Consider the following 20,877-nt stretch of genomic DNA (forward strand, 5'->3'; position numbering starts at 1 on the left):
CATTTGAAATAGAAACTCACAGTGAGACAGTTTACACTGTGGGCAGTCACGCCCCATATAGTGCATGATTGTAAGCGACAGATCTTTAAACTGAAGTAGCATCCGGTAAATGCCAAGATTCCCCCCAACAATAAGTTGTCCCTCCCCTCATCGAACACCCCCACCTCTCCCCAAATCAAATAGCCAATGGGCAAAATAACATAACAATAGCAATACAAACAGATGGGGAGCGAAGAACTCCCACAAGAACAAAAGGTGATACGGAGTGCGTTAAAAAGCAAGCCATCGACATATCAGCCTGTATACATAGAGAGGTTTAGGGACTAGATAATCATATCTGCCAGATCCCAGAACCTATCCACCTTCGCAGGGTCCACAGACCTTCGAAAGCAATTCGCTCAGCAGAGCAGTTTCTGGACAGAAGTGTTCGCCATTGCTGATGTGATGGTGGGTTTGGCTTCTTCCAGTCCAGCAAGATAAACTTGCAGGTGGCAAACAGCACAAGATCTATCATCCTGCAGGTCAATGTATCCCCATGCCAGTTTTCAAGTCCCTGTCCAAATAGCATCGACGTGGGGGTCGATTCGACCGCAATCACTTATATCCTCCTTAGCTTCTGAGCCACCTTTGACCAGAGTGGTTCAAGTAACACATGTCCCATAGTCCTAATGCTGCCACATCTCCGCTAGCACTTGGCTGTCCTCGCAATGCTCATACTATAAAGTCTAGCCGGGGTGTAATAGAGCCTCTGTGTAATTTTAAATTGGATCTCCCTTTGTCAGAGATTGCAAGACATTTGGGTAACCATGGAGAAGAAATCGTATATGACCCCCACTGTTATTTCCACCTCGCGGTCCACACTCCACATGTCTCAAAGGGTCAGATTTCTTTTATAATTATTGTGCATACTAAGGACGTATTCAGTGGGAACCCTCATTACCTCTTTCTAGCACAAAGAAGATTCTAACAGTCTGGTATCCCTTGTTGTGTGTGCGGCGATAACAGCGTGAAGTCCCTGGTATTGTAGTCAGTCTGTGTCCGCCAGCCCCAATCTAGTCCTAATATCGGAGCAGCCGCTCTGTATTGCCATAATAGAGTAAGGCGAGAAATGAGGTCCACTGTGAGGCTGTATGTGTATTGGTACCCGTGATCCTGCGCATCTTGCGCCTCTGTGCTAGTGCGGGACATAATATAGGGTGCCGTTCGAAGGTCTTTGGCAAGCGCCATGGAGAAATCACCAGGATCTTCTGAGGTTTAAGAAACAGGAGGATCTGCACGCCAGCTTGTATTTTCCTCCGCATTGAGCCATAGTTTTTAGCCCAACCTATCTGGGATGCCATATAACATGTCTGCCAGGAAGGGAGTGCCAGTCCACTGTGGGATTTGGCGGCCTAGAGGATGTGCTTATTTAACCTCGCCTTTTTCCCGCACCATAAAAATGTCATCTTCTGATGGTCAAATTCGGCAAACTGCATTCTGGAAGGGGGCATAGGTAGCATTAATGCCAGGTACACCAATTTGGGCATATAATTCATTTTAATCACATTCATTCTCCCGGTGAGGGAGAGGAGCGCGGGAGTAGGTCCCATGAAGCCATATTTTGCCAGATCCTATCCATAACAGGTGTGTAGTTGAAATCGGCAAGTGTATGAAGCATCAGGCTGATCCACACCCCTAGATATTTTATGGCTTGTAGCTGAAACTTAAACAGGCCACCCAGGGAATGTCCAGGCGCAGCGGCATAGCCTCTGACTTGTCCCAATTAATGCTGTAGCTGGCCACAAATCCAGGTTCATGCAGTATAGCTGAGATGAGAAGAAGGGATCTGGCAACTATGCCAGACCATCCGTCGTCATTCCTCAACTTGGCAGCTAGCAGTTCGATCGCCAGGGTGTATAGCAGGGGTGAAAGCGGGCAGTCTTGGTGTGTAGATGTCAGACCATTGGTATCATTGAGGCACATATAAAAGCTGGATATGGCCGGAGATATCTGGGTGCGTTACAGGTAATTATGTGCATATATGTTGTATATATGATTACATACATAGTAAATTGGTTGCAGGATATTGTTACATTTGGAATTGCAAAGGAGCATTAGAGATGTCACTACTCAACTTGCATCGCAAAACATTTTTCATATAAGCTACTGGTATCCTATGAAACGTTTAAGAATTAAAATGTTCTTAGCAGGGGCCGTAAAAAGCCCCCTTTTTTGTTTCACTTGTTTGTTTTAGAGATCTATGTTTTATCATTTTATTCTACCGTAGGTTTGTTTTTAGGGAGACATCCAACTATTTGTTTAACTATTATCCATAAAACTGCATAATATAGATGGATCACTTTCTCAGTGGTGCTGTCGGCTGCGGCCAGGGCGGTACCATTATATACTCTTTAGGACAGCCTAGTTATACAGCATTTTTGGTCAGACATTTCAAGACTGATTGTGGGCATACTCTCTGATGCTCCGGTGCGATGACCAGAGCTATTGCTGTTCAGAATAGATGCCCCTCTTAAGGGTGCAAAAGCAAACTCGAGAAGAATAGTTCTGACACCATATAGGATAGTTTTAAGGCACAGAGAACAACATGGTTTGGGCAGGTTGAAGGAGCGATTCAATAGGATCAATAACTGCATTTGAAGAAATGATTGTAAAAAATAACGGTCTCTAGAGGATACACTTTCATACCTTTGGTCTAAGTTCATTGTAGCGTGTAATGTTATATGGTCTGTCTTTTATGAAAGATTTGTACCAATGGATTTTTAAATAAGGTAATTCCTCTATTTTTTTGCCTGTTTTAATGTTGAGAAAGAAATGTTGCGACACCTTATGGGAAGGAGCACAGGAGAGATGGAGGGGGATTTCCATTGTTTTGAAATCTTATAATATGCATTTCTATTTTTCTTGCAAAAATATTATAAATATGCTTGTTAACTCATTAAGACGCTTTTCTACATATCAAGAGCCTCAATCAGTTTAATGTCCAACTTTTCAAAGTGGGATGTACAATATATAGGGAAAAATGTGCAAATCAACATGGAGCAATCCAGGCATATACCCTGAAATCATATGGGTCGTTTTTGGGGTAGTTATCTGGGTGGCCTTGACCCCGCCAGTGTTTGGTAAATAAATTACATCTTGAACCTTACTCTGATGGTCATAAGGAAATGGTGAACATCACTGCAGGTGGGCACTTTAATTGAAGCAAGAGTCTCAGCGTTCCAAAACAAACTGAAGTAAAATACTAGTACACCTTTGCACTAGGGGCTTTGCTGTATATCATTCCAGACCTTGAGCCTAGAGAAGGGGGCATAAGAGCCTCAAGAATATGGTAAGAGCCTGACATTTACTATAGCAGCTAGCTGTTGGCAGTATTCAGGATCTTTGGCAAGTCCAGCATCCCACAGGTCAGGCTTCCCATTCACGAGAGCACAGAATTGTTTTCCCAGATAGATTGCTATCTGGACTATTCATCGAAAATGGATTCATAGAATTGAAATCCAACTAAATGTATTGATTGAAAGTCATTTCCATCGAAAATGCACTTTCATGGCGCACAAAAAGAAATGGCAGCTCTCGTGTGAGCTCCGGCGACATCCTGGGCCGCAGTGCTGTTATAACAGCCTGACAGACCCGGTTCTGCCTGAAATCCGGAGGAAACGTGCTGCAATACCAGTGGATCATACATGCGAGGTTTGGGCTCAACTGACTGAAAGTTATCGAAGCTGCGGCAAGGAAACACTCCAGCGTGCGCCGTGGGAAGCATGGCGGCAGGAGGAGCCCGGCGCCAAAACAACGTGAGTGCCGGGAGACGGACACTGAGCCCAGCTGTGCCTGGATAGTCGCGGGCGCTCCGGTAACCGTCGAGCACCCGCTGACTCCGGTGGCTCGCCCGAAGGGGCAGGAGTGGAGCGGTACCCGAGGGTCGCGGGACCAGTCGCCTGGCAGGTAGGAGAGTGGGGCGCGTGCCATCTAGGCCCACGTCCGGCTGCCTGTCCTTCGAGCGCTCGGCCCGCAATCTTGGACATTTGGAGGGCCCCAGCGCCCTGCATTAGAAGACACAGGAGTGACGATGGGGGGCACGGAGGGGTTCTCGTTCCCATGACCATCAGGGCAGACCCCCTCATTGTGACGCCTGGGCCCGTGGAGCGGCTCGCTGCCATGTCGGCTGACGGGCCCATCGAGGTCGAGTCGAGGCCCTCGCTTTGAGCTGCCGTCGGGAGGCGCCCCCCCCTGGAGAGGAACTTCGCTGCGGAGCAACATGGCTCCATAGTATTATAGCCGAGCCCAGCAGGAGGAAACCAAAGAGGAACCACGATCACAAGCACGCCCTACCACACGACCCCCAGATGCAACAGCACCAACAGACCACGGGTGTCCCCAGAAACAGCGGGAATTTGAAGGAAGACAATGAGTCTCCCCTATCCGGATAAAGAGATCTGTGTATAGCCAATTGTGGTGACTGTGGAGTATAGCATCTAGGTTAAATAGCAAGGGGAGCACGTGAACAGCAATTCTATAAGATTCAAAGTGCTTGGAGGCACATTGATACTCCCTAGCTGCTGCAGATTCAAGCCTCATCACGGCTGTGCAGGAAAGGAAGCCTTTACAGAGGGGAGGAAAAAGGCTTGCAAGAGACATTACCCCAATGCACAACAAACACATGCTCCCGCCAAATAGAAAGGAGCGAGACCTCACCTTTTAAACATCGAGCTAACCCCTAAGAGCTTTAAGTGGCCATAGAAGATACAGGCAAAGACACGAGGCTGACAACAGTGGAGGGCAACTAACCACGGAACTAAAAACATAAACGATGCAGGCACGGGAAGGTGCGCATAATAATCATCCGAGACAATGGACCAAACCCCACCATGAGATTTGTATAAACCACCATTATACGCCTACTAGGTATAGGAATCGCGCAAAGGAAGAAGATTGCTGGGCTTGATCCCGGGTAACTTTTCTTTGTTAAACGATGCCCAAGAGCTTCAGCCCCAAGAAAAGGATAGGAGCCATTGAAAAATACACAACGGCAACAAAGAAAGAGGCAGAACCCACGATGTCTAAGGAAGTATCTCCACGGGAGCAACCAGCTACCCCAGTGCCAATGATGGACCCCTAAGCGGTCTTTCTGGCCATGCAACAAGGCTTTGCTGTCCTCAATGAGAAACTAGATGGGATAACAGCAAATGTCGCCTCCATTAAAACGCAACTGGATAAAACTACATTGCGCATCACGGAGGCGGAGACGAGAATTTCTGGCACAGGGGATGCGCTGGAAGCCCTAAAAACAACAGTGTCTACAATGGCAATTGAGCTGGGAACAATGAAAACCAAATGCGAGGATTTAGAGGCTAGATCCTGGCGAAATAACATCCGCATAATTAGGCTTTCCGCAAGAGGCACTGAAGGGGTCAATGAAAAAGGGGTAGAAGATCTTTTGCGCAATCTTCTGGGAGATCCTGGATGGTCTGCAATGTTTATCGTGGAGCGCGCACATAGGTCACTAGCCCCTAAGCCAAAACCTGGTGCATACCCTAGACCTATCATAGCGCGTATGATAAACTACAGGGACAGAGACTTAATACTGAAAACTGCCAGAGAGAAACAAGAATTAAGATGGGAAACCAACACCATCCGTATCGTTCCGGATTTCATATTGGCGGTGCCGAAGGAAAAACAACTCTTCACCGGGGTTAAGAAATGACTGCGCGAAAGACCGGTCCAATACGCTATGCTATATCCAGCGAGGCTAAAGATATGGCATCAGAACAAAACTTACTTCTTTACGTTCCCTGAGGAGGCGGCGAGCTTCGTGGAAACACACATCCCGGCCCCGGTCGGGCAACCTGGAATCAAACAAGACTCTTGAATCCCTGAAAGCACAAAACGATAGGCAAGTAAATGCTGAATAATAGACTTGTGAAAATGAAGGCCTCCTCCTTGTGGCCTAAACAGGGGGTGAACACTGGCTACCTTGCGGATCACGTTGTTGAACTTAACCCCACATGTGTCGACATGAGTGAGAGTAACAACATAAGTAACCAAACACACTGTAAATGATTAAGCCCGGCGGTGGCACAGGATGTCGCTACAGTCCCCCCTGTAGCAGGTACACATGAAGTTATTGGGAGGGGAGAGGGTGGGATTAAAGGGCATAGTTGAAGTTCGGGGAACTATGAGGGTGGGGGAGGGGTTTGCTGGGGTTCAGTTACAAAATGAAAGGTTTCAAAACAAAAAGCACACAGGCGTTAAGCACTACTGCAGTTATGTACGCAGCTGGAATGGACCACAATTTATTATCTTTTTAGATTATGGCTAAAGTAGGCATGGACAACATTAAAATATTGCGCTGGAATGTTTGTGGTTTAGGATCTCAAATCAAGAAAAAGAAAGATACTAGCTTACATGAATAGGCAGAGCCCTAAAATAATCTTCCTTCAAGAAGCACACTTAGGACCTCAGCAAGTTGGGTACCTTGTCCCGACCTGGGGGGACATATCAGTATTACACAACATACTCCAAACGGGCAAGGGGGGTGGCGATTCATATTCATAAAACACTGCCATTTACCTACCTTAACCATGAGTGTGACCCCGGGGAAGGTACGTGTTGCTCCATGGCACACTCCTTGACAGGGAAATAGTCCTACTCAATATATACGGTCCGAATATTGTCAACCCTGACTTCTACTCTGCACTATTTGAACAGCTGGCGAGCTAACCTATGGCTTACTTGATAAGTGGCAGTGATTTCAACACAATCCTAGATGTGCACTTATATCGCACATCGACACAACCTAGAGCACTCACCAAGGCAGCACAGAAGATACTCTTACACATGTCCGACCTAAACCTAAAGGATGCATGGAGAGCTCTGAACCTCTCAAAAAGAGAATACACATTATTCCACAGTCCATGACATGCACTCGAGAATAGACCTATGGTTGGTGGCCAGCGAGGTATTGTTACGCTCACCTGGTTCCCACAGGTGCGTCAATCGGACCCAGACAAATGCGGTCTCCACCAACGTGATGCGTAGTGAAGAGATGACAGTCTGGACTGGCCCGCCTAATCTTGTCTGCTGGACTCGTAGAAGTATTCTCCTGCAAGTGGAGAAAGGGATTTAGCCACCCGTGGACTTTAGTGATAGCCCCCCAACAGTCCTCGTTCTCCCCACTAATCACCTCCGATATCCCCTTTTGGTAATCTCACCTTATGTTTTTAAATGAGGAGCTCTCCATCCTGCATGGCATGCAGGGGCGCGTAGATACCAGTTACTTCACTGGGTTGAAGGTACTGGAGGAGTTCCGGAGGAATATTAACTCCAGTGTCTATAAAGTTCAAAGAGTTCAATATGTCCGATGTTCACTCTTGTTCCATTCCCTCGTTAGGTTGCAGCTGGGTCCAAAAGAATATTGCCTGGAGCAGCTGATGGCATTCATGTAAGAGTCTGTATTACCAAATACTGTCCGGTAAAAGTTGCCCGAGTTTAACTTGCTGTCTTGCTGTTTTCTCTCCCTTTATAGGTGTGGCATAGGAAGATGCAGCGAATTAAAGAATAATACCTCTGGTGGTAAAGCAGGTAAACCTATGGTGGCAAAGAGATTGTCTTTGTCGGTTTTCTCGGCTCACCTTGTTAATCCTTTTGTTTTCCCCCCAGGTGCTGGATTTCGATGAAGAAAATGATGGAGGCAGCGGCGAGTCGAAAGATGCGGTGGACTGGTGAGTATAACGCAGCGCTGCTGCTGGCGAAGCGACGCGTGCTTAAATAATGTCCTTTCCAGGCTCGGAGATGTGCTGGGTCCGGAATCAGGTAAGGAATCAAATAATGTCTGTGATCTAACCTCTTCTTCTTTCTTTTCCTTTTGTCTAGGAGCTCCGGATTCGAGGCGGGCGTGCCAGAAGACTGGATGCTGACTTGCAGACACGGTGAGCGTCATGCTGCTGGATGCAGAATAACGCAAAGCATGGGCTGCTGTTCGGGCGTGATTTAAATAGCCTGCAAAGTAGTCCCAGGTAAGAAGTTCCCCAGAACCACACCCGAGTGAAAAATAGTCCCTGTAATAAAATAGTCCCATCCAGGCCTCACGTTGGCTTGGACTCATTTGCAGCATGGTCTGCATAAGGTAAGTAAAGTCTATGAGCCTGGCGCCTATGACGCCAGGACTGTTTTCTATGATGAGCCTGGCGCCTAAGGCGCCAGGACTGAATCCTAACAGCCCCCAGCCGAGTATCTGGATGTCTGCTCCCGGGGCTGATGGACACAATCCGGATACCCGGGGGTAGGCATCATGACCGGTATTGAGCTGGGTTAGTAGTGCCCATATTTATCGCAGAACATACTCTGACCACTCCCCAATACAGCTAACACTGCGAATCCCCGATAATGCAGTGATCACGCCACTCTGGAAATTTAAACCAGCGGCCCTGCAAGATTGGGTTTATAAAACAACATTGGCCCAGCAGATACAGTAATACTTTGACATCAACGAGGGCTCCGTTTCTAGTCAGGCAATATTATGGCAGGCATTTAAGGTGTGTATAAGAGGTAATTCAATATCCGCTGAATGCGGAGTCCTCAAGGATATCCGCGGTAGTTTAGCGCGCCTAGAGGCACAAATAGCCACTCTACAGTCACTGCACGCACATTCCCCATCACCACAGCTCAGTTCGGAGATTAAAATTAAGCTAGATGAATATAAAGAAGCGGCGGATCGAGAGATCCGTTCCTTCGACAAGCCGGCGGCAGCACGTCGATATGGGGGGAGTGAACGCCCGGGAAGACTGTTGCCCAGAACGGTACGGGGTGAAAGGGGCTCGACAATTATACCATGCATAAAATTACCGGATGGTACAGTGACCACAGAGAATAGTAAGGTAAAGGAAACATTCTATGAATTCTATAAAAAGTTGTAATACCACGGAGGAGGAGATAGATCAATACCTTTCCCAAATACCAATGACACTGTTAGCAGACGCCACTAGAGAGTCTCTAGAAAGACCGATCACTGAGGCTGAGATAGCGGAGAAAATAAAAACACTCCCTACTTGGAAAGCTCCAGGTACAGATGGTCTCGGGCGGAATTTTATAAAGAATTCAGTCAGCTTTTAGTCCCCAGACTACATGCAGTATGGGTGGAGGCTCTAAACAAAGGGTGCTGCCTGAAACTACTAGGGAGGCATTAATCACGTTATTGCTTAAGCCAGGGAAACACGGATGCGAAGATCTTCGCTAAGATATTGGCAACCCGTTTAACCCCACTGATGCCCTACATGGTTCATGAAGACCAAGCTGGGTTTATTGTGGGTAGGTCTACAGCGACGAACATTAGACAGTGCCACAACATTTTGGCAACTATACCCTCCGAAACTCAAGGGATAGCCGTTTCTCTCGATATGCAAAAAGCATTCAATACAGTCTATTGGCCTTTCCTATTTGGGGTAATACGAAATTATGGATTTGGCACCAACATCATCAAATGGATTCAAATATTATATGCACGCCCCTACGCCAAGATAAGTGTTAATGGCTCTCTAACGGACATGCTAGACCTACTGGGGGGCACCCGGCAAGGCTGCCTGCTGTCACCAGTACTATTCGCTCTAGTGATACAGCCCCTAGCAGACATTCTCAGGGCCCACTACAGCTCACACAGACTGTGGCTTGAGGGTACACTTCAGATTATAACGTTATATGCTGATGATATTCCTTTGTATCTGCGGAACCCGGATTGTTCACTGGGCAAAGTACTGGCTGAGGTTAAGAAGTGTGGCGACTATTCTGGCCTAAGGCTCAATCCCAATAAATCAGAGATATTCCCACTCACAAAAAACACAATAGAACCCCAAAACTTACATGGTCTCATTTGGAGCCTGATGCACATACTATATCTTGGAGGATATGTGACTAGAACAGCCCAACTGTCCCGCGCCTTAAACTACACCACATTAGCTGATACCCTATGTGCAAAAACGAAACTCTGGAGCGCCCTGCCCATCTCAATGATGGGAAGAATTGCCCTTATCAAAATGATAATACTACCTAAACTGTTCTATCTATTTAATACAGTGCCAGTCTGGCCAGGTCGCGCACTGTTCACTAAAATGAAAAGTGCTTGCATCACATTTGTGTGGGGAGGACATCCCAGGCTAAGCTGGAGGACATGAACGGGCACATATCCACGGGGTGGGTTGATGGCACCGGACCTAGAGCTATACTACCTGGCAGCGCAGGCACATTACGCCGCCCACTGGGCCTCGGACTTTCTCGACCCGGGAATCCACCTCATGAGCGGCATACATGAGAAATCATGGCACTGCATAAAATGACGGGATCAGGCCCCAAACACTACAACTCTATAGACCCCACGCAGGTAACTATCACAGCTTGGGTCAAAATTGCAGATATATTTGGTACAGACAGATTATACCACCCGAACATGCCGATCTGGGGTGATCCCCATACACCATTCACTCTGGACGGAGAGGTAGCCACACACTGGAGTGCTAGAGGTGGGCAGCTATTCAATGAGGGCAGCTATTCCCGGACAAGCGCTTTGCCACTTGGGAGGATCTTAAGGACATAGTGGGAAACACAGCCACACATAGGCTACAATATAGGAGTATAAAAGCAACCATAAAAAATGTATGTCCCACCTTCCCAGAAGAACCAGAGATGAACTTGGGGTTTGGATACATATTTCACAGGTGGGATGCGGAAAATCACAGCCTCTGCTCCATATAGAATTATAGTCCAGACGCGCCCAGCTGGGAACCACACAGCCAAAAACAAGTGGGAACAAGATCTGGGGCAGAAAATAGAAGAACACGCATGGGCCCAGATATGCACATTGACTAAACACATATCATGTAACTCCAGATACAAACAAATACATTACAAAATAGTACACAGGACACACTATACTCCAGTAAGACTCAAACGCATCTACCCCGCTGCTACTGGAACATGCCCAAGGTGCCTAAGGAACAAGTTACTTACCTGTAACTGTTGTTCTCCAGCATGGGTCTGGCATGGATTCACATGCTCATGAATATTCCCCGTCGTCAGGCCGGGAATACTCGGTATAGAAAAAAAATCAGTATCAGTTTAGTTTCTGATCTATCCTTCTTAGTAGTAACCAATCACTGGTCTCTGGATCATACTGCCCCAGCCAATGACTGCCCTCTCCCTAAGCCCCGCCTCCAGCAGCCATCCTCAGATTTGGTAGCACGTAAAGTGGCAGTATGACCAAGTGAAGAGCCGCAGAGGGGTAGGCGGGAGGGTTTGCATGTGAATCCATGCCAGACCCATGCCGGAGAACAACAGTTACAGGTAAGTAACTTGTTCCTTCTCCAGCATGGGGTCTGGCATGGATTCACATGCTCATGAATAAGAGAATACATAGCAGTACACACATGCACAACCACGGGAGGTGGCAACAGGCTCAACAATAAGCAATACAACAACTCAACATTAAGCAACTCTTACGCCTCTCCAGGCTCACCTTAGGCGAACAGGTTGCGCAGCACTGCTTGGCCGACCCTGGACTCCTCCCTGGAGTCCCGATCGACGCAGTAGAATCTTGTGAAGGTGTGCGTCGACCTCCACGTAGCAGCCCTGCAGATGTCCAGCAGGGGCACACCAGACAGGAACGCCGTGGTAGCAGCGATCGCTCTGGTCGAATGGGCTCTCGGACGGACAGGCAGCTGTCGGTTTGCCAACCGGTGACAGTGCATGATGCAGCCGGAGAGCCATCTGGAAATGGAAGTCTTCGAGAGAGCCTTCCCTTGATTCACAGTCCCAAAGTTCACAAACAGTTGTGACGTCTTCCGAAAACTCTTTGTGCGGTCCACGTAGAACTTCAGCGCTCTGGCTACATCCAGCGAGTGCAAAGTCCTCTCAGCTGGCGACGGGAAGAAAACTGGCAACACCAAGGGCTCGTTGAGGTGGAAGTCCGACGGCACCTTGGGCATAAAGGATGGGTGTGTCCTCAGCACCACCCTCGTGTCATGAAAAGTCAAGTATGGAGGCTTGCAAAATAGGGCCTGGATCTCTCCCACTCGTCATGTGGAGGTGATGGCCACGAGGAAAGCTGTCTTCCACGACAGGAACTTCAAAGGCGCAGAATGCATAGGCTCGAATGGGGCCCCCCCATGAGCTTGGTCAGCACCACATTAAGCTCCCACACCGGGGCAGGAGCCTTCACCGGCGGGAATGATCGGAATAGTCCCTTCATGAATTCTTTCACCAGGCGATGAGACCACAAGGACGTCCGTCCCATCGTCCTGGTATATCGGGAGATTGCAGCCAGATGTATTTTGATGGAGGCGTGAGCCAGTCCAGCTTTGGCCAGCGACAGTAGGTACCGCAGTACTTGAGGGGCCGTAATCCGCAGAGGGTTAATCTTCTGTGCACGGCACCAGACAGAGAACCTCTTCCATTTATGTCCGAAGCACTTGAGAGTTGAGGACGCCCTGGCCTTTGCAAGAACCTCTCTGCAGTCGGCCGGGATGTCGTACCCTCCAAACTCTAGTGCTGCAGGAGCCAGGCCTGCAAGTTCAGCGACTCCTGGTTGTGGTGAAGAATGCCGCCTCCTTCTCTGGAGAGAAGGTCTGCGTCCGTCGGCAGCTTGACTGGTGGGGACGTTGACAAGTCCAGAAGGTCCGGGAACCAGATCTGTCTCGGCCACGCCGGTGCGACGAGGATCATCCTGCACCGGGACCTCTTGAGCTGGTTGATGAGCTGGAGCAGCAACGGCAGCGGCGGGAACGCATAAAGAAATAGGCCGTCCCAGGGGAACGAGAAAGCATCGCCCATGCTCCTCGGCTGGGGGAATCTGCTGGCGAACCTCCGGCACTTGGAATTCGTCACCGTCGCGAAGAGATCGATTTGGGGTTCGCCCCATCGTCAGAAAAGTCGATCCACTTGATCCCGGCGTAGTTCCCACTCGTGGCACGAGCGCAGCACCCTGATGAGTGAGTTGGCGATCGTGTTTTTTATTCCTGCCAGATGAAGAGGCACCAGAAACATCCCTTGGGCGACGCCCCAATGCCACAGATCCTGGGCTTCCTTGGATAGGGCCGGGGACCTGGTTCTGCCCTGCTTCCGGATGTAGAACATCGTAGTGGTGTTGTCGGTGAAGATCCTCACCACCTTGCCCTTGAGGGACGGAAGAAAGGACCTGAGGGCCCAGAACACCGCGCGGAGCTCCAAGATGTTGATGTGGAGAGACTTCTCCGACGGGAGACAAAGGCCTCTCGCGTGAAGATCTCCGAGTGTGCTCCCCAACCTTCCAGGGAGGCATCCGTCGTCACCGTCACCTGGTGAGCTGGGGTCTGAAAGTCCGTGCCCGCCGACAGATGGGCATGGGTACTCCACCACCGGATCGCCTGACGGAACGTCTCGTTGAGAGGGATCCTGTCCTCGAAGCTGCCCGTCGACTGGATCCAGCGGGCGTCGGGGAACTCCTGTAAGGGTCTCATCCGAAGCCTGCAAAGGCGCATCAGATAAATGCAGGAGGACATCATCCCGAGGAGGGACTTGATAGATCTTACCCTGGCCATGTCCGTGGCAAAGCAGACGCTGCACCTTGCCCAGAATGGTCCTGGTCCTTTCCTCCGACGGCGAGGCCAGCCGCGCCACTGTGTTGAGCTTGGCTCCCAGAAACAGGGTGACTTGCAACAGAACCAGGTGGGATTTTGGAAGGTTTATGGAGAATCCCAGGTCTGTGAGCAGCTGGACGGTCTTCGCAGTGTGCTCCACGGCGAGCTCCCTTGTCCTTGCCCGGATGAGCCAGTCGTCCAAGTAGGGGTAGACGTGGATCCCCTGTAGGCGCAGCCGCGCCGCCACCTGTGCGAGGCACTTGGTGAACACCCTGGATGCCGACTTCAATCCGAACGGGAGGGCCTTGAACTGGTAGTGCCGCCCTTGGACCACGAACCTGAGGAACTTTCAGTGTCTTTTTAGAATGGGGATGTGGAAGTACGCATCCTCCAAGTCCAGCAACGACAGGAAATCGCCCTCCTCCAGCTGTCCCAGCACACGCTGGAGGGTGACCATACGGAACTTCTGTGCCTTGATGTACTTGTTCAGTCGTCGTAGGTCCAGGATGGGGCCCCATCCTCCTGTCTTCTTTTTTACGAGGAAGTACCTTGAGTAAACTCCGGAGCCCCGAAGCCTCTTTGGGACAAGCTTGATGGCACCCTTCTTGAGCATCGCCCTTACTTCCAACAGTAGTTGAGGGACGTGATTTTCCTTCCTGGCCACGGGTGGAACGCGAGAGCACTTCTTCTGAAACTCGAGGGCGTGCCCTTGGGCCAGGGCGTCCAGCACCCAACGGTTGGTGGAGATGGACTCCCACACGCTGATGAACCTCGCCAGCTGGCCTCCCACCGGGGTGCTTCGGCAGGAGCCCGACCCCACGGTCGGTTCAATCTTGTTTGGAGGCCGCCTTGCCTCCTTGACCTCCTTGTCGACGGTGGGCACCACCTGACTTGCCGCGTCCCCTGTAGGCTTTCTGGGACGAAGATCTTGCCGCTTGGCGGTAAGTGGAGGAGTCACTGCCGGATCCCTTGGAGGCACCTTGTCTGCCTCCGGAGCTCCGAAAGGACGGCCGTTGTTGTTGGAGTACTCCCAGTGCTCGGGAAGTCTCTGTGTCTGTCTTGATGGCCTGAAGGGACTCATCAACCGCCTTCCCAAACAGGTTGTTCCCGTCGAAGGGCATGTCCAAAACCTTGGTTTGTACGTCCTGGTGGAAATCCGTGGCCTTGAGCCATCCTCGTCGTCTCAAGCAAACGCTGTTGCCCAACTGACGGAAACCGGTGTCGGCGATGTCCGTTGCCACCGTGATGGCGTGGTCCGAAGCAATCTCCCCCTCCTGTAGGATTTCAAGGGCCTCAGCCCTCTTGGCGTCCGGAAGGAAGTCTAACAGAGGGGCGATTTTGAACCACAACTCCCTGTCGTAGCGGGCTACAATAGCCAGGGCGTTGGCTGCCTTGATAGTGGTCGCTGCGGATGAGATGATCTGTCGTCCCATCGTGTCCAACCTCCTGCCCTAGCCGTCCGGCAGGGAAGTTGATGTCGAGGGCGATGCCCCTCCAGCTTTTTTCTTTGCCGCCGCCGAGATGACCAAATCCGGGGTAGGTTGTGCCCGAGGAGCGTCGGGGACCCGGTACTTCTTCTCGTACCGGTCCCTCTTTGCCGGCGTCGTGGCAGGGTTCTTGAGGAGGGCGAGCCCCTCATCCCAGATGTCATCAAGAAGCGGTACGGCGAGGACTGTCTTCCTTTTAGCCTCGCGCCGTTGGTATAGGAACCCTTCCTTCTTTTCTTCTGGGCAGAGCTGGAAAAGCTCGGATGCCCTGGAAATCATGGCATGAAAGGATCCAATCTCGTCGGGCGGGGACGCCCGAGCAGGGGGCGACGGGGGACAAGTCCCGTCGTCGCCTCCGTCGTCATCCGTACCTGTCATAGCCGTGTCCGTGCCTGTATCATCCCCGTGGGTAGTAGACCGGGGGAAGGCAGAGCAGGCCGCAGAGGTGGGAGAGGTGGCGTAGGATGCGTCCTCCTGCTCTTATGCGGTGGACTCTCCGAAGGTCCTGGCTCCGGTTACCCCATCGGGTCTGGCTCAGGTACCTCCGTCGGGGGAAGGGGCAACCTTGTCCTTATCTCCGAGCAGAAGGACTGAATCGCTGACAAAATGGCCGCCGAGGTGTCCTGAGGTGCCGGAAACGACAGGCACAAGGGCTCTTGAGGAGCCTTGTCGGCGACACCGTCGCTCTCGTAGTCGTCCTCGTCGGGATCCCTCCCAATGGGCTGGGCCTCTTCCATGACTTCGATGAGCTTCAGCCCCTCCCCCACCTTTTCCAGCAAGGACTTCGTGGGGGTCTTCTCAATGGGACTGAAAGACGACTCCCTCCGCGGTGGCAGGGAAACTCTGGGTCCTGAGGGCGCCTCCACTGGTGTAGCCTCCACAGGCTGAGCCAGGGCCGCGGCGACATCCTCAATTGAGGTCTTAGCAGGGTGAATTAAGGTCATCGGCACCTTCTGGATGCCTGAGGCCTTCACCTTGGGGGGGGGGGGGTCTGAGCCTCGCTCTCCCTCTGCCGAAATATTCGAGATCGACCGAGGCCTCTCCAGAAGCTTCGCCGGGTTCTCGGACTTCCTCTTACCTGAGCCAGAGCGTTGGCTCGTGGTTGATGGCGCCGGGGAGGATGCGCCCTGCCTGGCAGCCAAGGAGCCCGACTGTTCAGCGCTCCCGGTGCCCGCGGACTCGCGGTGCTTAGCCTTTTGTTAGGCCCCCGTCGCCGGGGCACCCTCACAGGACTTAGAAGACCGCTCGGACTTCTTTTTCTTCTTCTCGCCTGACGGGCTCTTCCCTTCCAGCCAGTTGGCGAGACGGAGGTGGCGATCCTTCATGGTCCGCTCCGACATGTTCCCACAAAACGCACAGTCCTTCTCCTTGTGCTTCTTGTCCTCATGGAGACAGTAGAGGCATAACGAATGCTCGTCCTCCTTGAAAACATTCTGAAGCTGGCATCCAGGGCAGGTCGTGAACAGCTTCCGGGGCGTCGAGCTCCCTTTCTCCTGGGCCATGTCTGGGGTAGGCTTCGGAACTTCTGGAATCCTCCAAAAGCGTAACTCGATGAAATGTTCACCCTTGAGGGGCGTAGAAAACTCCGAAACGGATCCCCGTTGATCGGATGTAGAAACGGTGGAGCTTGAGGCTCTATTTAACCGAAAAATGAGAAAAATCTCCTGAAAAAGCATGAAAATGCAGCAAAAGCTCGAGAGCTACAGCACGAGGACTCCCAACACTTGAACGTGCGGTAAAAATCTGAGGATGGCTGCCGGAGGCGGGGCTTAGGGAGAGGGCAGTCATTGGCTGGGGGCAGTATGACCCAGAGACCAGTGATTGGTTACTACTAAGAAAGACAGATCAGAAACGAAACTGATAGTGATTTTTTTCTATACCGAGGATTCCTGGCCTGACGACGGGGAATATTCATGAGCATGTGAATCCATGCCAGACCCCATGCTGGAGAACCAAAGATGCAGACATTTACCATATGCTCTGGCCATGCATAAAGCTGAGAGACTACTGGGCAGAGGTTTGCACTGCTCTGGGGGACATGGCAGACCAGCCCGTGGAATGGACACCTCGGATATGCCTTTTGGGAGCGGTGGGGAGGATGGACCCGACATGGAGAAAACTTTTGAACTTGAGCTGGTTAATAGCCAAAAGGGCAATATTAATGAAATGGAAAAACACTGCCCCACCAACCAAGGCAGACTGGGACAGAGATATGCTTTGGACGAATGACACAGAGGAACTATATATAGACTTGGTACTACCCTCTGCCAGACCCAGAAACATATGTGCCAGATACAAACAGTACCTGTTGGACAAAGCCGAAACCGAAAACCCAGATTTGTACTGAAAGTTATTGTGTACGATATAATGATAAAAGACTTGAACATTTATGTATGTGGTAAACCTGTGTGCAGTAATAAATAAAGTTTTTTTTAAAAAATATGCACTTTCATTGAATATATTTTGTTGGATTTCGATTAGGGTTAGGGTTGGGGTTTGGGTTAGGGGGGTGGCCTTGGGGGTTGGGGGGTTTGGGTGGGAACCCCCCCCCCCCCATTAACCCCCTCCCAAAATAAAGAAAATGTTACATGAAGCTGGCCAGTGCCAAAATACTTTAAAGATTTCATGCCCGGACAGCTCCATGTAACATTTTAACGTTAAAAAAAATAAATGCACCAAAATTATATGTTTTACATTCAAAAGTACATATCCATCGAAACTTGTCAATCGAAACTTGTCCATTCCTATATTCGATGGACAAGTTTCGATGGAAATGTACTTTTAAATGTAAAAGATAGCGTTTCGATTTATTTATTTCCGTTGTATTTTCTTCGATAGATTTGCTTTTCGATGGTTGGGATTTGATGGAAAGACCACAAACCGATAGATTTGTTGGTCAATAATGTGGGACACATAGAGGTAGTGTGCCCTGAACATTGTGAGAAAGCTATCTCAGATCGCTCCCATGTGCTTTTGTGCTAGCTGGAGTGAAGCAAAGAACGGTTATCTAATAGTGGAAAATGAATAATTCAATACTGGGTGAAGTTAGTGGTGTGCATAGCCCTGAATATTTGGGAACATAAAGGGGGGTACGGCACTATGTGGAAGGCTTTTAAAATGTGCATTACAGAAGAGTGTAAAAGGTAATACAACGTAATAGGAGAAGAGATAGGGCAGAGGTGGAATCCCAACCCGCAGCTGACAGTGAAGACCTATTTGAAGGCATAGAAGACTGAAGGAAATATATTTATACTACATGTATAATGCACCAACAGAGGAAATGATGAGCCTGAAAGAATGCTGGTATGATCTTAGAAGGGGAATGGTGGGTCGGGTCAATGCCATTACATGCATGAAAGCATCAAATGGGGCAGACCAACACAGCCAGACTGGGATTAATGGGATCCTTTATGATTTCTATATGACCCTTCATGGAAAGAAAGGTGGGGTAAACTGTGAGCTGATAGAGGATTACCTGGCTGAAGAGCACCTTCTAGTATCAGTCTTGGATGTGACTGGGTCTCTGGAGGAACCAATGACAGAAAAAGAGCAGGCAATTAAACGACTGAATATGACAAAGATCATGGCAAGCAGTGAGCAGCCTCATGAATGTTAGGGCATATGGGAGTTTGCTAGTGCCTATCATATGGCTTCACAGTTAAAGGGAATGCTACCCGCTCCAACAATGAGAGAATCTATAGCGACTGTTCTCCCTAAACCAGACAAGGATAGGGTTCTGCCAGTATCGTGCAGATAGCTCAACCAGATAAATATTGATGCAACCATTCTCAGTATTGTTACAGCGCAAGGGGTAGCTTCATACTGAATAAAAACACCATGATGAATCCTCATTTTATGGCGCTGGAATATAATGAGCTTGCAAAGGAGGAGCCAATGATGTTGGCAGGACAAGATGCTGAAAAAGTGATTGAGTCTTTGAGTTGGTACTATTTATTTCAGACATTGCAAATAATTGAGTTTCAATCGCCACTGGTTGCATGAATAAAATTACTCTACACAAAGCAGTTTGCTAGAATCAGGATGGGAAATGTGTACTCTCAATTGGATTTACGGCACAGTATGTGGCAGCAGTCATCCCCCCTCAATGCTTTTGTTTGCCTTAGCTTTAGAAGCGACAGAGCGTAGAGTAAGGAAGGCAGGGGGTTGTCAGTTGTGAGGATGCCCCCATAATCCTACTCTTATAGGGATGACATCTATATATATATATATATATATATATATATATATATATATATATATATATATATATACACGCTTCTGTAGGTTTCCTCATGTCCAAAAGGCAACGTGCACCTGCACCCCTGTGTGCACTTCCAATTCAGCAACAGCTATCATTTTAACAAGCAGATTGAGCACGGTTCTACTTGGTCACCATCCACTATCGCAAACATTTGGAATAATTTCAAGTTACTTCTTTCCACCCTCACTTCTCTTCACATAGGGCACGGCGGTTCCAGTGTCAATGAACAGTTAATTACCAGCTAAGCGTTTCAGTCTCCTAGGAGCTAAACGCTCAAGGATGAATGCCTCCTCACGAGCTAAAACTGAAAGTAGGTGCTGCAATTATGCTACCGTAGCTTTCACGTCCTGGCTGGGGGGCAGACATGGGGGTTAATGGCCCGCTAGCCCAAGCTTTGGTAGGCCTCAGCGAAGTCCCAGCTGGGGCCCAAAAGCTATTTGCGCACCGGGATTTCATTTTTTTTTTCTTCCGATGGGAGATGTACTCAGTGCAAGCACATCTGCCCTTGTAAAATAAGTATGGCTGCCACCATTGAAATAGAAAAGGGACTACGTTGCCAAGAACATTATAGTCCAGTAAAATTGTAATCTGTTTAAACTTGGATGCATTTTATGTTCCACCCGCACAAGAACTATGGCAAAGTTATTAATTTGCGAATTGTATTGCAAATTAACTCATATGTGGCTCCTTTTATCTCAATGGTATGACAAGTATAAATTTATTGATTTACTTGTGCATTGATTTGCTGTGATTAAGTGGTGCTGTTGATCATTAACCTGTTGAAATCTGAAACATGTTTGATGAATCTTTTTTTTTTTTTAAAACTCAACTTACTCGCAATTCACTAGTGTGGACAGGGAAGCATCCATCTTTTCTATAGGTGGTATCTGAGCATACAGCTTCACCTCCTTGGCCTCCGATGCTTTCTGGCCTGCTTTTTCCTCCTATCAAACAAAGAATGACAATAAGAATAGCAGAACTCTGCTCATTTCATTTCATTTCTGTCTAAAGAAATACACACATCATAGAGTGTTTCTAGAATATAAATCACAACAGAGCTTTCCAGAACAAAAGTACACACAAGAGGGACAAATATTATACATGCTTAGCACAAGCTAGGTTTTGATTTAGCTTGTTAACGTTACTAGTGTGAGAAACCTGAAGGTGTCTCACTAACTAGTCCGTGGGGATCTGTCATCCAGGTGGGCAGGACATGGCCATCGCTATTGAATCCAGTTCCTGGGGGTGGACCAGTGAGGGAGGATCACCTGGGGGGGTGTCCTCAGGGAGTGGAAGGGGGACACCGAAGCGTGAGATGCGGTGTTCCCCTTTTCAAACACCTTTTCTCCATCCTACCATGTAGGATATTCAGAAACACTGCCCCCCCCGAACACTTTCGCACACCACGAAAGACTATGGACTAACACTAGAGCCATTTACCTGACATGTCTCAACACAAGGGTCAGGCAAAGTCAGGCACTTGACCACAATCACACACTGCCCTTTCCCTTCCCCACAGGGATAAAAG

General features: G+C 49.3%; 1 protein-coding gene across 1 annotated transcript in view; it reads right to left on the reverse strand.

Moving 5' to 3' along the window:
• The window catches only part of DNAL1 (dynein axonemal light chain 1), a 555,787-nt gene that overhangs the window by 417,152 nt on the left and 117,758 nt on the right, over window positions 1-20,877 (reverse strand). Inside the window, exon 3 of the mRNA XM_069638770.1 lies at window positions 20,184-20,293. Coding sequence (XP_069494871.1) covers window positions 20,184-20,293 — 110 coding nt within the window. The remainder of the gene's footprint in view (window positions 1-20,183; window positions 20,294-20,877) is intronic.

The sequence above is a fragment of the Ambystoma mexicanum genome, chromosome 14 (assembly GCF_040938575.1).
Source record: "Ambystoma mexicanum isolate Mex_15411 chromosome 14, UKY_AmexF1_1, whole genome shotgun sequence".
In the NCBI taxonomy this organism is placed as follows: Eukaryota; Metazoa; Chordata; class Amphibia; order Caudata; family Ambystomatidae; genus Ambystoma; species Ambystoma mexicanum.